This window comes from Anabrus simplex, chromosome 1 (assembly GCF_040414725.1).
Source record: "Anabrus simplex isolate iqAnaSimp1 chromosome 1, ASM4041472v1, whole genome shotgun sequence".
NCBI lineage: Eukaryota > Metazoa > Arthropoda > Insecta > Orthoptera > Tettigoniidae > Anabrus > Anabrus simplex.
In genome coordinates, this window is record NC_090265.1 from 550738407 (window position 1) to 550758987 (window position 20581).

At 39.3% G+C, this 20581-nt stretch overlaps 1 protein-coding gene across 1 annotated transcript in view; it reads right to left on the reverse strand.

The window, feature by feature from the left end:
- Clp (Cleavage and polyadenylation specificity factor subunit 4) overlaps positions 1–20581 on the reverse strand; it is an 87713-nt gene that overhangs the window by 19487 nt on the left and 47645 nt on the right. Inside the window, exon 6 of the mRNA XM_067144841.2 lies at positions 6311–6396. Coding sequence (XP_067000942.1) covers positions 6387–6396 — 10 coding nt within the window. The 3' untranslated portion in view covers positions 6311–6386. The remainder of the gene's footprint in view (positions 1–6310; positions 6397–20581) is intronic.

The window sequence follows — 20581 nt, forward strand, 5'->3', positions numbered from 1 at the left end:
TAAACATCGACCTAGACAAGAAAACTTAACTGAAAAACAATGAAACGTGAAGACAGAATACTGGTACTTGTCGACAATATAACAGATGAACGATACCTAATACCATGATCACTTGACTGCCTGGACAAAGAAACACTCCCAGTTCACATGATCAGCTCTGCCGGACGGGTATCAATAAGCATATTGACAAACACAGAAAAGTGAGAGGGATGGCTGAGTGTGACTGACTGGCTAAGAATGTGGCCTTGGGGTAGGGGTTTGCAAGGTTGGTATTTTTTTACAACTAGCCTCATCCATTTTTCAGGTAGAAAGAAATGCAGCTTCTTCTTTACTGTCACATCCAAAGTACCATAACAACAATTGGTACAGTCCTGATATTTAACGTAGGCACGTACACAGAATACCCAAACTCTATTTTGTGTGTGTACCGTATGTCTTTATGACAATCTATTTCGTGTATGTACCTTATATCTTTATGACAAAGTCAGAAATTAATACAAGTTATGTGTGGGGATTTTCCCCCTGTAATTTCAAATGTTAAAAATGGGGAGCAAAATATACGCAAGCAAATATGGTACATTCTTTGTATTTTACTCAGAATCTCAATTTTTGAAATTTTCATTAATCAATATAACAAACATCCACACATAATTGACCCTAATTGACCATGAGTCCTAACTTCGCCACTACAATTAAAGGCAAATATAATAATATAATAATAATTTCACATTTCTGGGGATGACTTATTAGAAGAAAATCTATATATACCTAGAACCGCAGCTGATTCAGATTTCACCCATCAGTAACAGCGACTTTGCGTTTCGTGTGTCTTGTTTCTTCCTGCTTCCTCAACAATCACACACTGTGTCATAACTGGGCAACTATGCACGCCAGCTGTGCTGGAGGAGAAGCAGCCTCTGGTATCGGTTACATTATTTGTGTTTGAATACACCAGGTGTTGACACAAAACTTCCTCATTGCTTGCTAAAATATACAATCAATGTGCAACTTTTCTAGCAAGTTAAAGTAGCGACAAGGCTGTTTATTACGATTGTGCATTGACTAATGGAATTATTGACACCCTAATTGACATTTCAGACAATGAATGGAGGGCAAGCCTTTGAAGTTACGCCTGATGAACAAAATACACTAACTTTCAGATTCATCAACAGTAAAAGATTCTACGCTAGTAGTAAGTTTAGTGAATGCTAGTCCTTCAGGTATGTATCAATTTTTATTTAACAGCTCTTATTCAACTGAGCTGCAGTAGAACTTCCTTGGGATGCCAAGAGATCAATATAAGGTGGAGATAAAAGGAATTAACCACCCTGTCTCCACAAACCCTTGGCTTAATATATCTCTTTGAGATTCCCACAAGTCTTCAGGATGAGGACACAATACATGTACACTTTTCTATTGATACATCCAGTTAGAATATTTCAATTGCCTAACAATGCTACTTAGAAAGAAAAAAAGTTCAATTTATTAGAATACTGGTTCTGTTTTACTTTCAAAGTTCCTCGATGGGGGCGTGTTTGGGACCGCATATTAGTTCACTCTTCCAGTGAGGATACTACTACCATACAAATCGATAGGGTTCCAAGCCTAACTGATTTTGCCACAGGTACTAAAATTGTATCTTCAGATGGTATGACCTGGGTAGTTGGTGTAGTGAATGATGTCACAGTTGGTAGACATGCACACCACGTGTTCAAAGACCGTCATGATACCATTACACATGCAATACGCTACGTGACAGACTTGCATCAGTGCTTGGTGACTGATGATCACTGACAAAATGCTGAAACATACTGTGGCGTGCCCTGAGACAGACACGTCATGTACTGAAGTCAGATGATGGGTCTTAGAAAACCGAGGAATTGGAAGGGTTTTTATTATACTGTACATCTGTGCAACACAGGAGCAAAGAGCTTAGAACTGGATTCGCTATGGTCAGTATAATAATGGCATATAGCCTCTGAAGAGGCCTGGTGCAGGTCTTTCGAGCTGACGCTGTATAGACGACCTGCGCGTCTGTGAGGATGGGGCCCTACATGTGATGAATTCTAATGATGGAGACGGCACTCACACCCAGCCCCTGAGCAATCGGAATTAACCGATGAAAGTTAAAATCCCCGACCCAGCCAGAAAATTGAACCCGGGACTCTCTGGACCAACGGCCAGCAAGCTAACCATTTAGCAATGGAGCCGGACGCTATGGTCAGTGAAGTGGGGTGTTCCTTTTGTAAAAGTGACGATGGCACGTGACAGATTCAGGAAAATAATGCAATATTTAATATCTGGTGTAAAATCTAAAGATCCAAAAGGATAAAATAAAATACAGATAAGTTTGCTTTGATATCTGTAATATTTCATTCCAAACACACAACTTAGCTACACACCAGGGCCATATATACCTGCTGATGAGCAACTCTCTTTCTAAATGTCACTGCAGATTTATACAGTTTATGGCCTCAACCAGATAAATACTCACAAAATATTAGATGGCAGTAGACAAGGACTCGAAGTATGTTGTGAATACATTGCCTTATATTGGAAGAGATGACACCAGTCCCAATGGTGAGTATGTTGACGATTTTGTTGTAAAGAAACTGATGGAACCTTACATGTACAGTGGAACCTCGATTCTCCGTTTTTGGAGGGACCACCATAAAAAAAAGTACAACACGGGAAAACGGAAAATCCAAGAATGAATGAACCACGAACAATTTGGCTAAACATCACAAAAAAGAAATATGTATACTTAAAATATTACAAACACCCCTAAACTAAACCAAACTACAGCCCCAATGGGCCTTCCGCCTACCAAGCAACCACTGCTCGGTCCGAACGCCTGCAGATTACGAGGTGACGCATGGTCGGTGTGACGAACCCTCTCGGCCGTTATTCCTGGCTGTCTAGACCGGGGTCGCCATCTCACCATTAAATAGTGCCTCAATTAAAGGTAATCATAGAATGAGTGAACCTGGAACCAGCCCTCATATCCAGGTAAAAATGCCTGACCTGGCCGGGAATCGAACCTGGGTCCCCTGGGTGAGAGGCAGGCAAGTTCGACAGCGGGGCCGGCTTCAAACATTAATTACCGATACCGGTACGCGGCTTAAAAGTCTCGCAACTTTACATTCAGTTTTAGCGGGGAAACTTTGTCAGTTTCCTCTGAAAAGTTCTTTCAGTTCAGCAACTTGTGATAGGTGAAACTTTTCGAAAAACCTAATAACATCAAGCCAAACAATCGACCACAAGTATTTTTCAATTCTCTAATCTAATAAAATAAAGCACATTGGATACAAAAGTGCCCAACATGATGGCAAAATCCCTTTTTCTGTAAATCTTCCATTGCAATTTGGTCACCGGTGCCTAGGTACTGTTCGTAGTCAGTTTGTGGAAATCTTGTACCGAGCAAATTAGGCCTACAGCCTACATCGACTTTTAAAGGTTATGTTGAACTCGAGAATACTGTTTTGAATGTTAAGTATTGATTCTCAAGTTTTCGAATGCATTATATTCAATTATGTCCGTCACTAATCACGATTACATTGAAAAGAGAAAAAATATCATCAAAACTTCCGAATTTAAGGTTATTCTCGACCGTGAGCTCAGCTGGAAAACACGCTCGCTGTTCAAGTCGGTACGAGTGTGAAATGATGCAAAGGTTTTTACATGTAACGTGCGCAAATGAAACGACTGCGGTTTTAACATTTTAACACAATAACGTGAAATTCCTAGTCTTACATTAGGACCAAAACAGTAATAGGCAAGAGGGAAGTGCCGAAAACTTGTTCGACGATACATTCGGGGGTGGAAAGTATAAACATCTAACCCTGGACATAATGTAGACGCTTTACAAGTACGAACATTTGAGGAAACTCGTTCCGTCTTCAAGTAGAGCAGTCGAAATGCGCTCTGTCTCCTTCCAATTGTTGTGGACACTCTCTGCTTTATGATTTTGATTCTCTAAACAATAACACCCCAATGCGATGCTAAGATGGTCCCTTATGCAAGTTCACCGCTGATCACTTTTCCGCTTCCTTAAATTACCGCAATGACTGGACGTTAACACCAAGATCCGCAAGTATGCCGTAGCCGTCCTTTCGTGAGATACAGTTTCTTGAAAAACGCGTGATCGAGGATTTAGCGTTGATGAGACTGAAATTTCTGAACGGTTGATATGGGAAATAGTTTCTTCGAGGAACGGATGATGCAGGATTTTTACAACTTGATTTAATTAGGATGCTCGGGGGACCACGTAATTTGAACGGATAATACGGGAAAACGTAGTTTCCGGGAACGTATAATCGAGGTTCTACTGTACAAAGAAGAAACATCACATGCAAAAGTTTCACTACCTCCTTGTCTCTAGCTAAAACCTTGAAAACCAATTCAACTACCCTTGTCGGTACTATAAACAGAGCTTGTGTGGAAGTACCCGTCTGTGTCCAAAAGGCAAAGATTCACACGTTTTACAATGTACTTGATTTGGCAGGAACAAACTCGTGGGTGGAGTACAATGCACTAAATAAGACTAAACTTAAGCATATAGAATTCATTCTGCAGCTGAGTGAGGAACAAACTGAAATTTATGCAGCAGGTAGGGCAGTAAACATCAGAGCTGACGTACCTGACGAAATTCCTGACAGACAACAGAAGTGCACATGTTGTCTAGTCAAGACTAAGTGCACAGGAAACAAGTCATTTGTGAAGCGTCATGCCTGCAGAAAACCTGTTTGTAGCAAATGCATAGTCACATAGTCAATGACTATTACAATACTCGTTATGTGACATATACTGTAAAGGCACCAACGCACGTTTGAAAATTGTATTGTACTTTGTACTAAGTTTTTCATTTTCTGTTTAATATTAAATAAATGTGTTATAATTCTCTAGAATTTAATACTTAGTGATCAATAGCTTCATTCCTTAATTGAAAGTCACATAAAAAGAAAGGTAGGTCATAAGTGACCCATCCGCAGTTCTAGGGATCAGCCTAACTGTTGTGGTTCTAGTGTTAAATTGTCTTATTCTTAGTGTGCTTTCTGACCTACCTGTGAATGCTCCCAGTTATTGAATTCAGCACGCAAGTTTTGAGAACGGCCAGCCAAACTGTTGTAGTTCTAGTGTTAAATTGTGTTATTCTTAGTGTGCTTTCTGATCTGCATGAGAATGCTCCTAGTTATTGAATTCAGCACGCAAATTTTGAGAACAATATTTCAAGCTTTTTCATAGGTCTATGCTTATGCAAGTGATATCTGGACTCAAAATATGTGCAAGGTTTCAGCTTAAGCTCATGAAGGAATTGTCCCATAGAAGTCCACCTTTTCAATATATTTTGTCATTTATTGAAAATGAAAATTGAAGTTACATGTTAAAATAACGGGACATGTTTTGCATATGATCAAATAGGCATCTCCTGCCGTATTGTCCTTAACATTAAAATTAAAGTGATGGTTTTCCATGGTTTCCCATTTTCACACCAGGCAAATGCTGGGGCTGTACCTTAATTAAGGCCATGGCCGCTTCCTTCCCATTCCTAGGCCATTCCTGTCCCATCGTCGCAATAAGACCTATCTGTGTCGGTGCAATGTAAAACAAATTTAAAAAAAAAATTAAAGTGGTAGACTAGACTTCAGGCTAAACATAAAATGCTTAAGCAAAATGCTCGGCCGCTGTAAAGATAAAAACCCATCTTTGCTTTTAAAACTGTCAGAAATTACTTTGTAACATTATTTTTTGGTTTTTAATTTTATTTAGTGAAACTATCAATACTATCTTTACAGTAATCTGAGCAACAACAGCTAGTGCTGTAGTTACCTCTATGTTAGAACGGATCCCAACAAACACCGATATGCGGCGCCACTTCATTACTGTATTGTACAAAGACTTCAGGCTAAATTTAAAATGCTTAAGCCTTAAGTCTACTATACCACTTTAATTTTAATGTTAAGGACAATACGGCTGAAGATGCCTATTATATAACAGGCGAAACATGTCCCGTTATTTCAAGTAACTTTGATTTTAATTCTTAATCAATTACAAAGTGTATTGAAAAGGTGGACTTCTATGAGACAATTCTTTCATGAACTTATACATAGTTCAATACGGACCCCAATATGAAGTTTATAACTTGCAAGGTTTCAGTTTTGCATAGATGTTTGTGGAATTTATTAAATAAACGTCACTTAATTTATTGTATGAGTATTGGAAAGGAACAAACAAATGTCAAATCAAGTCATTTATAGATTTCTTATCTACTGTATGAACAACTTTAAATTAATGTTTAAAGATGGCTTACCTCATGACAGCATCTACCCAAATTTCGAACAGTCGGAGTCATCACAAGGTAGCACATAGTAGCAGAACGTCCAAGACTATTGGCCGCTGTAAAGATAAAAACCCATCTTTGCTTTTAAAACTGTTAGAAATTACTTTGTAACATTATTTTTTGGTTTTTAATTTTATTTAGTGAAACTATCACATACTATACTTATACTGGTATATTAATAGTATTGTATTATTAACCTAACCCAGTTTAAATAAGATTAAACATTGTACCTTTACAGGAAAATCGTGAGATATGAATATACAGATTGGGAGAAAATTATACAACATAACACACCAAAATCAGATGGATGGCAGGGCTACAAAATGCTTTTATAACCGGTTTTTGGAATGACATTTAACTGTAGGTGCGTAGTTATCAGTTACTTAACAAGGTGACACGTTTAAAATAAATTTTTGAAACAACAGTTATTGCCTACTTTACAGTAATCTGAGCAACAACAGCTAGTGCTGTAGTCACCTCTATGTTAGAACTGATCCCAACAAACAACGATATGCGGCGCCACTTCATTACTGTATTGTACAAAGTCTTATATTACACTGAAGAAAATGGAAATTGCAACACCCAGAAGGAGTAGTGCTACATTGCTGCAACTGAACATGCAGGACGAGTGTTCGGTTGTGATTCGATGATTACACTTTCAGGTCCCTCTGACCGCAAGTTTGGACAACAATCAATACAGGATGTGCCCACCACGAGCTGCAATACATTGATGAATTTGTCGAGGCATGCAGTCAATAAGGCCCTGGATCGCTTCCTGAGGAATTGTGGCCCATACTTGCTGCACAGCACGGGTCACTTGTTCCAGAGTTGTGGGTGGCTGAGAACGGTTGGCCAGTTGTCAACCCATCATGTCGCACACATGCTCAATAGAACTGAGGTCCGGGGATCTGGCGGGCCATTCTAAGGTTGTGATGTCGTGGAGAGCTCCTCTGGAAATGCGTGCAGTGTGAACCCGGGCATTGTCCTGCTGAAACATCCCATTAGCAATGTTTGCCATCATAGGGACAACCACAGGATTGAGTACCCTATCAACGTACTGTCGAGCAGTCATAGTGCAATCAACAAGCACTAATTGTGATTTCAAATTAAAGCCAATAGCTCCCCAGACCATAATGCTTGGTATTGGCCCTGTGTGCCTCTCGACAATAAGATCTGCGTGGCCCCTCTCCCTGGTACGTCGGCGCATACTATTCCGGCAATCACTGCGGGCAAGACAGAAGTGCGATTCATCACTAAAGACGACCCTATGCCATTTGTCGACCCACGTCGATCTTTTTCGACATCATGCCATCCTTACACGTTGCTGTTGTGGGGTCAATGGAACACCTTCTGCAGGGACACGGGCTCATAAGCCAGCTGCACGCAGGCGATTACCAACTGTGTGTGTTGTGTAACATGGGGTGCCACAGCCGCTCGAATTTGCGATGCTGTAGCATGGGGTTCCATCCGGGCCACCTGAATGATGCGGCAATCCTCTCTCGCAGTTGTCTGTCGCGCTGGGCCTGTGCCAGGTCGACGAGTGTGGGTACCTTCATTTGACCACTGCTGCCATACACGTTGTACCATAGATGCCTGTCGGCCAACACGATAGCAATAATCCAGCCTCACACAGCCCAATTATCCGAGCCCTCTCAAACGGCGACAGTTGTTGATAGCGTGCTCTTCTCTGTCGTCGAGGCATGTTTGACAGGGAACACTACACTGCACAGACTGCAAGTCAACTACGCTACACCAGAGTCCGTATACTGGAGTTGATTCCTCCGCGACCAATCATGTGGGGAGACCTGTAGCAACAATCCAATGGGTCTGAAACTTTGATCATTTACATACCTACATGGCATCGTTCCATATCTTGAAAATGACCAATGCCTTCATGGTGTTGCAATTTCCATTTTCTTAAGTGTAGTTTCATAAACATCAGTAAGTGATAATGAAATGATTATAATATATTTACAGTCATTTATTTAAGTTTTAACCTGCTTGGACATGCTGCAGTCGAGAATATATTGTTCAGTATGTTTACTTCCAGATTATCACTGGCTAAAGTCACTAATTCCACTTGTATGGTGTCATCTGTACAAGCTGTTTCAGTTACAATCTCCTTGGAGCATGACGCCTCTACTGTAGATATATCTTCCAACACGGGAACTGAATCGTCAAATAACATAGAACTCTATTCAAAAGATTTTCATCAGGCGCAAATTGATCTTTCAGTGCAGCTATAATCTTAAGATCTATTTTGTCAGACTTTGAATCATGAGTCCCATCACCAATTAGTTAACACCTAATCTGAAATTATGGAATACCGCATTTACTTGCGTATTAGACAAAGAAAATGAAAAAAATAACTTGCATACAAGACCCCCCCCCCCCAAATGTAATTCTCCAGAGAAGACCAACAATTCCACTTCGAAGCAGGTACATGCCTTATTGCAGCTCCGATGACATCACACAAATTTGTGAATAGTTTCATTCATACGACCCAAAGTCAAAGTCTTGCGGTACATCTGTACATCCGCCTCCGTAGCATTAGCCTGCTGCAGCTCAGATGACGTCGCACAAATAGGTGAATACTTTTGTGTCCAACCCGCACAATGCAAGCATGCATCCGTCATGCTATAAGTCTGTGTTTTGTAATTAAGAATGTCCGCCAGTGTAATGTTTAGCACAATTAGCTGCTGTTTTCAGGGGGTGTGAGTTTGATTCCTGGTACCGAACTGCCAGAGATTTAAGAATTGCAGGAAAATTGATATGCTGTAAAAACGGTACATGCTGCTCTCCTCCATTGGAGGCATGCCTAAAAAGAGCTGCACCACCTCGGAATGAGAAAAGTAGTTTAGTTAAGAAATATTCATGGTTTTTGCTATAATATAGCAGGTAACAAAGCGATTGTTTAACATCTCGTAACTCGGGCCAATATAGGTAAATTTTGGAGAGAAGTAGTTTAAAACGTGATAAAATCAATCCAATCATAACGACTGTTTTACTCCTCGAAGTACCTAATAAATAATATTATTATTATTATTATTGATTTTACGTCCCACTAACTACTTTTATGATTTCCGGAGATGCCAAACAAAACATACTATGCATTAATAAAAAATGGAGACAACAAACGTACGAAATTAAACATTATGATAATAAAATGAATTACCGCGACACCTGTAGCTATCCATAAATGTGTCAAGTTTCTTTATTCTTTATTCTTCTGACACTATCTGGGCTCTTGATAGCATACCTAACAATCTCATTCCGTATTGACGGTTATAACTTTACAAATAAAGTACAGTAGAAATGTTTTAATTGTTCGTATTGAATCTTTCAGACAGTCATCTGCACTCATAGTGATTACCGTACATTATCAGAATGGAAAATTCTAAATTCCCATGGAGGGAATTAGATATTTTTCACCAATAGAGCACTGAAGACATACAATCTCATGCTTTTCAGATGGTGTACTGTTTGCATCCCATTCTGTAAAAATAAAAAGGCTAAAAGTTATCTCGAAATTCCTGCAGACCCAGAACCGAAAAAGAAATGACTAAAGGTGATTTCACGAGATAAGTTTGAGCCAAATACGAACACCTCTGTAGTTTGTAGTGAACCTTTTTTCGGAATATAATTACAAGCCAAACCTTAAAATTCAAGTTTTAAAACCAGGTAGCATGCCAAGTACTTTCCCAAACTACCCACCCACCCCATAAAGTGGCTACAATAGAAATACCAAGATGGGATTAAACAAACTGTGCTGGTGAAAAACAGAAGACACAGGTTCAACCCTGCCCAGGAACAACATAATTATAGATCTATTTCTTGTTCCCTCAATGATGCTGCAATCCTACTGGGCAATGACCAACTTAACTTCAATTCAGTTGCTGCACAGATGGAGGGAACTTTTATTTCAAGGTTACAGAAATCAGAAAAGGAACACGGTGCCCTAAGGTGTAAGCTACGGCGGGCCAATAACAAGTTCAGAGACGTTTAAGAAAGCATGAGGAATCAGCTAAGGAGGTGAAGTATTTAGAGAATGGGTATCACTAGAGACGGGAATTTGCCTATTTTATTCCTGTGTTCAGAAACGTAGGCTTTTGAGATATAAATCCGTTTAGGGTCCTTCAAGCAAGATTTCATTGGTTTTATTGTGCCTATAAATGCCTATTTCAAGGGTTTGTGCCTATTTGTGCCTTTTGAATCTATTTTAAAGAAGCCGATTTTCTTCCAGTGCATTATACAGTATTGTAACTGATGTGCTCGACAGTATTATCTTCTCATTTCTCTAGACCTGTTTACCCCACAAACAAAAATTGGAATTCTTGGAAGTCACCAGAAATAGTTCTTGGGAAATTTCCGTCAGGAGAAACAAGGAATAATTTGACCTCAAAGCCTTCAACCCCTCCAACCTTCTAAAACATATGCGAGAACTAATCAACGTCGAACCCTTAAACTTCCTCCTCGATGTGAACTGTTGTACGCGTACGTTTTATCTTCAGGACGTGTTGTGATTTACTGTGAGAAAGTGTGTCTGCGGCAATGCCCAAAGAAAAATCACCGGGCGAGTTGGCCATGCGCTTACAGGCCCGCAGCTGTGAGCTTGCATCCGGGAGATAGTGGGTTCAAACCCCACTGTCGGTAGCTCTGAAGATGGTTTTCCGTGGTTTCTCATTTTTACACCAGGCAAATGCTGGGGCTGTACCTTAATTAAGGCCACGGTCGCTTCCTTCCCACCCCAAGGCCTTTCCCATCCCATCGCCCCATAATACCTATCTGTGTCGGCGTGACATAAAAAAAAAATTGTAACTGCAAAGAAAAATCATGGAAGTCTTACTGGTTGAAGCGGTGGATCATAGGGGATCCCAATTTCACTACAGATGGTAAGGTAGTCTTCTGCAAAGATTGCTGTAAGGAGGTAAGTTCGTTTGTTCCTTTTATGTTTTTTTGGCTGAACTACGATCGCATTTCACTGTAGTATTTATAAGCATATTATTGTGGAAAGTTGTTTTGTTACAATGATGTATTAATCGTGAACTTTCAATAATTTATACAGCCAAAATGTAAATAATCATTTAATTACTGAACAAGGAGTAAGAAGGCCAGGGGTCTTTTCACAGAGTGGATGAAAATTAAAAATCGGTAATTTGAGCTCTGATTCCATTCCCGTGAAAACAGAGTTACAACTGAAATATTTTCTTTCCTTCTTTCTTTCTTAATCTGTTCACCCTCCAGGGTAGGTTTTCCCCAAGGTGGGAATTAAATCCACCTCTACACAGTTGACCTCCCAAGGCCGAGTAGACCCCGTTCCAGCCCTTGTGTCACTTTTCAAATTTCGTGGCAAAGCCCGGAATCGAACCCGGCCCTCCATGGGTGGCGGCTAATCACGCTAATACACCACAGAAGCGGACTACGACTGAAAATAATTTTTAAAAATCGTTCGTAGCTTTCACCAGCGCTATGTGTAGGCTCTAGTGAACTCTGCAAGATGGCATGGCTTGGACAAGGTCACTGCGTGTTTAACAAGGCTACAAAGACTATCTTTACAAGACCAGGCCAGTGGAAAGACTGCTGGTCAGGATTAGTGAGGTCCGATTAGTAACCGTTGTGCTGGGGGGGGGTGGCAAGCAGAGAGAGCCTGGAGTGCGTAAGCTCTAGCATCCCATGTAGAGTCTTGCTAAATTGTGACAGAAAGTAAGTTTATGGGCGCATGCCACGACAATTTCGAATTGCGCGGTTTTCTAATTTTCAACGAGGGTGGCAGCCTTGTGGGCACATATGATGCAGGATCTATTGCAGGCAACAGAAAATAGTCTTCATGACAGCTGACCCGGCTGACAAAAGGTGGCGAATAGCAATATATAAAATGTTCACAAATCTGAGATTTATAGTGCCTCTGTTTTAATTCTATTTAAGTAAGAATACTGCTAAGGGCAGCTTGGTGAGTTTCTGGCAAGCATATAAGAAGGATCTTTCCTCCACGCTACTCAGGTATCGTTTCACGTCAGTTTTATTCTTTTTTCACCCGGTGAACTCGCCAGGAAACTGACAGATTATAACTGAACAGTTTTGAGGACATATTTCCATGTAAATTACAAATTCTCTTGTTCCTACTTTAAAGTTTTGTACTTCTAGAAACATCACCTCTAATAGTCATTCTCGTTTTTTATGAAACAAATGCATGTTTATACTGTCCGACTCGTTCGCTGAATGGTCAGCATACTGGCCTTCAGTTCACAAGGTCGTGGGTTCGATTCCCAGCTGGGTCGGGGATTTTAACCTTAATTGGTTAATTCCAATGGCTCTGGGGGTGGGTGTGCGTGGCGTTTTCAGCATTAGAAATAATCCAAGGTAGGGCCCTCATTTTCAAAGACATGCAGGTTGCCTAATAGGCTGTCTACGAGAAAAAGACCCGCACCAGTCCTCTCCGGAGGCCATATGCCATTATTATGTTTATACTAAGCATTAATGCCAATTAGCCCAGCTGTAGAAATATAAGAACACTGAAATTTAAGTCAATTTTATTTTTTTCAGATCAAATGTGAAAAAATACCATATAGATCAACATAGAAATACTGCGATGCATTTGACACAAGTACAGAAGACGTCATCCCAGCTTTTTTACCAGTCCACTGTGAACAGCAACCAAATACAATTTTCTATAGACCTGTGCACTGCAATGGTGGGAGCTAATATCCCCCTGCATAAACTGGAGCATCTTCAAACTTCAACAAGCTTCCGGGAGCAATTACCGAGTTGGAGACGAGTGGTTTTCCCCTGGTGGGGTCATTTAGGGTTGTGGAAGAAGTCAGGAGAAGTTTTGACCGAACCTCTGGGAAGGTAGCCGCTGTCAGAAAAAAGATACATAAGGGTCCTGCAGCAGAATCCATGATGGAAAGTGATGGTAAAAGTAGCCAGGGTGCTACTAGGTGAGGTAGATGAAGCGGTTGAACTAAAACCAGATGAAGTGGCTTCATTGAAGTTTTGTCCAATCACTTCCTGTGATGTTGTGAGATTTCTCTCAGTACATAACATTCTGCCCAACAGGAGAATGAGATTGTTACCGGAAAACATTGAAACGTTGCTTGTTGTAAATTCCTTTTATAGGAACTGAGCGTGTTATTAAATTATAAGTATTTTTTATGCCTATCTTGAACGTTAGTGCCTAGTTACATGCGTATTTTGGCTAATTTAAGAGCCTATATGCCTGCCTATTTTAACTGTTTTTAGTGCCTATAATTCTCGTCTCTAGGAATCACAAAACTGTCAAGTTCTTACTTTTGGAAGACTGTAAAGAGAATGCCAAATGTTTATGTTTATTGGATGAGATACTGAATTTGAGAATACTACAACCCAAAGATGGTCAGAAACTTCAATTTAAAAAATGTGTTTTACGGCATTATTGTTAGCCGAAAAGATATAAATTCGCGAAATACTGTATAATTATACTGCCAAGATACGTCTTGAAACTGGAGTTATGCCTCTAATTAAAGCCAGGCTCATGGCAGAATCTGAAAACATCAATATGGCTGAATTATTATGCAGTATAGCTATTGATGAAATGTCAATTGAACAGCAGCTCCTGTATGATGCCAAACTTGACGTATTTTTTTTAGAGAAGACCCTTCAAGCCACACTCAGACACTAAAAGACTCTGTACCGAGCTCGATAGCTGCAGTCGCTTAAGTGCGGCCAGTATCCAGTAATCGGGAGATAGTGGGTTCGAGCCCCACTGCCAGCCCTGAAAATGGTTTTCCGTGGTTTCCCATTTTCAGACCAGGCAAATGCCGGGGCTGTACCTTAATTAAGGCCACGGCCGCTTCCTTCCACTTCCTAGGCCTTTCCTCTCTCATTGTCGTCATAAGACATATCTGTGTCGGTGCGACGTAAAACAAAATAGAAAATAGAAAAAAAAAAAAAAAAAAGGACTCTGTAACTTCGAACAGAGACATTCAAGAAAGTTCATCATTGACTAAGGACCGACCTATATTAGCTAATTTATTATTGTGCTTCCTAATGTATGGTCTGTCTATTAAATACAGACTACCTTTAGCATACTTCTTTACGAAAAGTTATCAGGCCTCCAACTTCACACCTTGACCAAGCATGTCATCAAAGAAGTTGAAAGCTGTGGTTTTTTTGTACTTTGCATAGTAACTGATAACCATAAGATCAATGTAGCTATGATGAAAATATTTTCTAAAGGCAAGCAAATGAAGAGCGGTGTGCCTCATCCAAAAGACCTGTGTCATATTCTTAAAAATCTAAGGTCACATTTGCTCAAAAGAAATATGTTTGATGGACAGGAAAGTATAACGGGAGCACACATAAGAAATCTGTACGAGCTTCAGGCTAGAGATACAGTGAAGACTGCCAACTTTTTAAGTAGAAAATGCATTCTTCCTACAAATTTTGAGAAAATGAACGTCAAATAGTCTAAGGAAATATTTTCTCCTGAACTTGTAGCAGCTCTGAAATTTTTAAAGGACAGCCAGCCATCATCCTCAAATTCATTCTCAACAGCAGGGGCTACTGCAACATGTATGGAAAATGTATACAAATGGTTCACTCTTCATAATTTAAGTAGCACTACTCATCATGTTAGGGCAAGAAATGAAGACCTTATGCCATTTTGCTCCATAAGCGATGAGAGGCATCAATGGCTATAATCTCAATTTCTTGAATACCTCAACAATATCAAGATACGAAGTGAAGAATCATGAAAGAATTTCATAAGAACCGAAACATGTGAAGCGGTCATGGTTACGAGAGCATCAACAGTAAACTGCGTAAGATATCTGATCAAGAATGGCTTTCACTATACTTCAAGAATGGGATTTAATTCCGATTTCGCTGAACAGTTCTTCAGTGGACTGAGACAAATGTCAGGAGCAAACAACATGCTGGACTGTAGAACTGCTACTTTTAGTATGAATAAAATTATAAAAACAGGTATTCTGTCTCTGCCCTCTTCCACAAATGTCAAAATCACACAGAAGACAGTACCAACATGGACCCAACAAGTATCAGAAGATAATGCTTGCGAGATTTCTGAAACACTGTTACTGAATTCCACTCTACGAATTCTTGGATGGCTTGCATGATATTCAGGGTATGTAGTAAAATAAATAAAATTCCGTATTTAAGCAAACAATCCCCACATATTTTTTTTTAAATTTGAGGCACGAAATTGGGGTGCGAGTTTTATTTGCGTCAAGGTTGCCAACACACTCCCGGATCACTAGAAACTTCCTATTCTGCCCTCTTGGATCAATTTTTTTTAACTGTAAAAAGAACTCCACACTCCATTACCCAACCTGAAGGTTTATAGCACTTTTGTATGTAATACAGAAGTTCATAGAAAGTGCCGTCTCCAAGTTAGCAAAGACATATACTGTAACAGAAAGAATTTGAAGAAATATTTACTACCTGCTTTGAAAGTTAGTAACTTCTTCGTGCGCACTGAAAGTGAAATGCATTCCACTTCACTTAGTGAACTTCTCCGCAAGAATTTCGTTCCTGTTATTTTGAGACATATAGCTTCAACAGCAACTGAAGTGTTCGAGAATTCAAAATATTTAAATAGCAAACCCATTAGCCGTATGTGAAGTTGCTGCCTGGAGTCGAGACATGCTGAAGCCAGTGTTCAGGGATTATCTATCAGCGCCAAATGGAGAAATCTACAACTACTCCCTATAACAACCGAGCAGGCATATTGCTGAGGCTTGAAGGACATCATAGACGGCTATGCTCACAGTTAACTGTGGTGTATCAGAAACCGGCCATTAGTGTGTGTAAACCATCCACAGGAGCAACTGGAAAATAACCTGCTAAGTTTATATTCCTTATTTCCTAAATTCTTATTTGTGAGAAGTTTCATGGTTTCGCTCTCCATGAGTTCACTACATATGTTTAATCTGTGGAAACATACTTTCCAAAGTGAAAACTCACATGAATTTATGGAAATAGAATTCCAGCTCTCAGGTTCTACCGGTAAACAATCACTTAATTTTAATGCTATATACCGAAATTCAGTAAGAATAGGATACACCTCAAGATATGGCAGAATGCATCAGTGGCTTCAGAGGTTAGTTTATATTTTCTTGTGTCTGGTTAAATTTCGGAAAGGTTATTCCCATGTAAATTTATAGCAAGAAGGTTATCATTTCTCTACTGGTGCTTGAAATTTGTTTTCATGAATAAGAAAACAAACATTTGCCACAAAATGTGATCGGTCATCTTCTACTGAGTAATACCCATCGACTGCTCTTCCATAAAGAAAATTAGAAATGAAAGAAGAACATGTTTTCGTAATAAATAAGTAAATAACGTGGTTGATAGCAGTTGTTAACTCGTTAAAAATGTAGGCTAAAGTAAACGATTGAGTAATTTTAATAATATATACTGAAATAAAGTAAGAATGTGATACACCTCAAGATATGGCAGAGTGCATCACTGATTTCAGAGGTTGGATTATATTTCCACACGTCTGGTTAAATTTCGGAAAGGCTATTCCAATGTAAATTAATAGCGAGAAGGTTATAATTTCTCTACTGGATCTTGATATATGTTTTCATGGTACTTATATGATTAAGCTAGGTGACTATTTGAATAAGAAAACTGAAATGTTTGCCACAGAATGTGACCAATCATCTTTGGTATTGTTTTCTCGCTATGTGCAATTGCGAGCTCTCTCATCGATATTCGAAGGTGATGTCGGAGTTGATTAGTAATACACGTCGACTGATGTTCCCTAATTATACAATAGAGAAAATTCCACCTAATCAATACTACTTGTTATAAGTACAATGTATTCACATTAAAAATACACCATCTACAGGAACGCTTTTGATCTACAATCTATCATCATCAATTGCTGGAGAACCGAAGAATGAAGAATTTTCCCCCACCTAGAAGGAACATTTCCCCTCCACCTCCTTCTGCAGCAGTTGTTTCCCCTCCCTCCACCAAGAATACACACTATGTGAGCACACACAGATACAACACTAGGAGGAAAGCAGCTTTGAGCACAGCAGGAGACCCGGTGTGAGTCAGCCACAAGGGGTGTCAGGTGGTGAGTAAACTTGAGGTCTCGTTAAGCATGACAGTTATATCACTTTCACTATCGAGCTTCAAAATTTGTTCTCCTTTCCAGATTTGAACGTAACCACATCACAGAGAGTTGCTTTCCATCTTGAACACAATTAGTCCATTTCATCTGACAAGAAAATTTCCCCTTTCCACTCACATCAAGTGCTGAATGTTAAAAGAACTTGCATAGCTGTACAATACTGTTTCATGTATTAATTAATTTTAAAATCTCTTCATCTTAGGATAGTTTTCAAGTGGCATTTTATGAATAACACATCTTTTACATCAAGAGATGTCAAATACTAACAACGAAGAGAAAACCAAAGACTCTTTAGACCTATCTAGTCGAGGACGTTTTTAATATTGTGTTCTACTTTAAGAAACTTGTCTTTTTGTGCACATTTTAACCGTCATTCAGATGTTTTCTATGAAAAAAACTAAACATGTACCGACTAATTTTTAAAATAAATTGTTATTTTAATCTAAGAAAAATGGTAAGATTTTGAAGGGGTGGAAAGGTGAAACTTCCCAAACATACAAGTTGGAATTTGTTATATATGTAAATTACTGTCAGTAACTGTACAGTATTACCAAATTAAAAAACAAAATATTTCTACCAATACACCAAAAACAAAAAAAACCTTTAATTCTCACGCTTACATGTCTACAGTAATCACGTCACTCACAGAAAAAAAAACCCATATGCGTCTCTACATTCCAGAGCAGTTGATACTTCCGCGAGAGTACCTAATAAACAGGAAACGGAAAAAGCCTACATACCCCCACGAGAAGGAGAGGCCCAATTGTGGTGATTTACAAGTGTTGCAAGCAGGGGTGTGTACCCACTCGTAAATTTCCCAATATTGGAATGTTCGATTGTTGTTGTTATTATTATTATTATTATTATTATTATAGCAGACCTATGGTGGCTGATTACATGACAGATTTATGAAAAATGAACACATTCATTTCAATGTTTACCAGTGATAGAACAAATATTAACTTTTTTTTTGTGAATTAGATCCTCATTGACACGTTTGCCTGCGCGATCTGATACCTGTGTACCCTTGGTTGCAAGGTTTTGAAAGCTATACTAGAAAACAAGTGTATGCGGTGCCAGTAATTCCCGGTGACGTTGCCGACAAGCAATAACATACAGCCTTATGTATTTCAAATGAGAACTCATACTATCACAGGTGAATAAATTGTGCATTGTCCCGCGACCTCGCTGTCAAACTACAAATCGTGGCGCTTTTTTTGGACTTTTTTCCCCCCAGCTGTTGAATCAAGTAATCCTGGAAAGGGCCCCATACACTGGAACCATACTCTACAGTAATTACCATGCGTCACACGTATACTTGTATTATTTAGTTAGTTATACATTTGATCTGGACTATTTTAATTATTTTGATGTATATACACGAGTATTCCATGAACCATAAACTTGTACCAAATCCAATTTAGTTATAAAATAATTTTTTGAGCAATACAAATATTGGATGTTTTCAAAAAAATTTGGTATAAAAAGTGCAATGATTGTGCGGTGAAATACGGTATTCTAATATAGAATATTACACTACTAGTTTCTTCCCGATTACGTGGTGTCGGCACTATATGTGCATTAAGCCCAGTTTTATGGCCAGATGCCTTTCCAGACACCAATCTTAAGTGGAGAGGTGCATTCACAATTGTGGTGGTTGCTACCACAATGTGTTTTGCATAAATGAAGATTTGAAGTAAGAAAAACACAAATACCCAGAGCCCAAGCTGAAGGAATAAACCGAACTTACTGAAAATCCTCTGAATCACAGAACAATTAGCTGACTTTCAACCAAAAATATTAGTATCAGCAGTATAATAGCATGTGATATATACTCTGCACTCTCAGCTCCTTACAGCTGTCTTGATGTGAGTTTACACTGGCTTTTCTGCTTCACAAGCCACTCCAGCTAAAGATGTCCACAAATGTCAGTGCACTCACCCACTAGCGATAACTACTACTACTACTACTACTACTACTACTACTACTACTACTACTACTACTGGTGTTGAGTCATCTTCATTTCTACATAACTACTACATCCTACATCTACTCTAATCTGCTTGTCATATTTGTACCTTGGTCTACCCCTACCATTCTTACCACATACACTTCCCTCGAAAACCAGCTATACAAGTCCTGGGTGTCTTTATGTGTCCTATAATTCTATCTCTACTTTTGATCAAATTTAACCAAATCAATCTCCTCTCATCGATTTGATTCAGTATCTCTTCATTCGTGATTCTATCCACCCATCTCACCTTCAGCATTCTTCTGTAACGCCACATTTCAAAATCTTCTATTCTCTTTCTTTCTGAGCAAGTTATCGTCCATGTTTCACTTCCATACAACACCACACTCCAGACGAAAGTCTTCAAAAACATCTTTCTAATTCCTGTATCAATGTTCGAGGTAAACAAATTTCTTTTCTTAAGAGAGGCCTCCCTTGCTTGTGCTAGTCTGCATTTTATGTCCTCCTTACTTCTACCCTCATTAGTTATTTTACTACCCAAGTAACAATATTCATCTACTTCCTTTAAGACTTTATTTCCTAATCTAATATTTCCTGCATTATCTGTCCTTGTTTGACCACACTCCATTACTTTTGTTTTGGATTTACCGTATTTACTCGTGTATTAGACCCCCCTGGCTTTACGAGACGAAGAAAATGAAAAGAAAACAAAATCTCGCCTATAAGACCCCCCAACATAATTCGTCAGAGAATGACGACGATTCCGCTTTGAAGTGGCTACAAGTCTTATTGCAGCTCTGATGAAATCGCACAAATTTGTGAATAGTTTCATCCGCACGACCTACACAATGAAAACACATTGAATCCATGCAGTACATCTGTGTTTCGTAGTTAAGAAATGTCTGCCTCTGTAGCGTAGGTCTACTGCAGGTCTGATGACGTCGCACAAATAGATGAATAGGCCTAGCTTCGTGTCCAACCCGCGCATTGCAAGCATGCATCAGTCATGCTATATGTCCGTGTTTTGTAGTTAATAATGTCCGACAGCGTAATGGTTAGCACAATTAGTTGCTGTTTTCGGGGGTCTGACTTTGATTCCCGGTACCGTACTGCCAGAGATTTACGAATA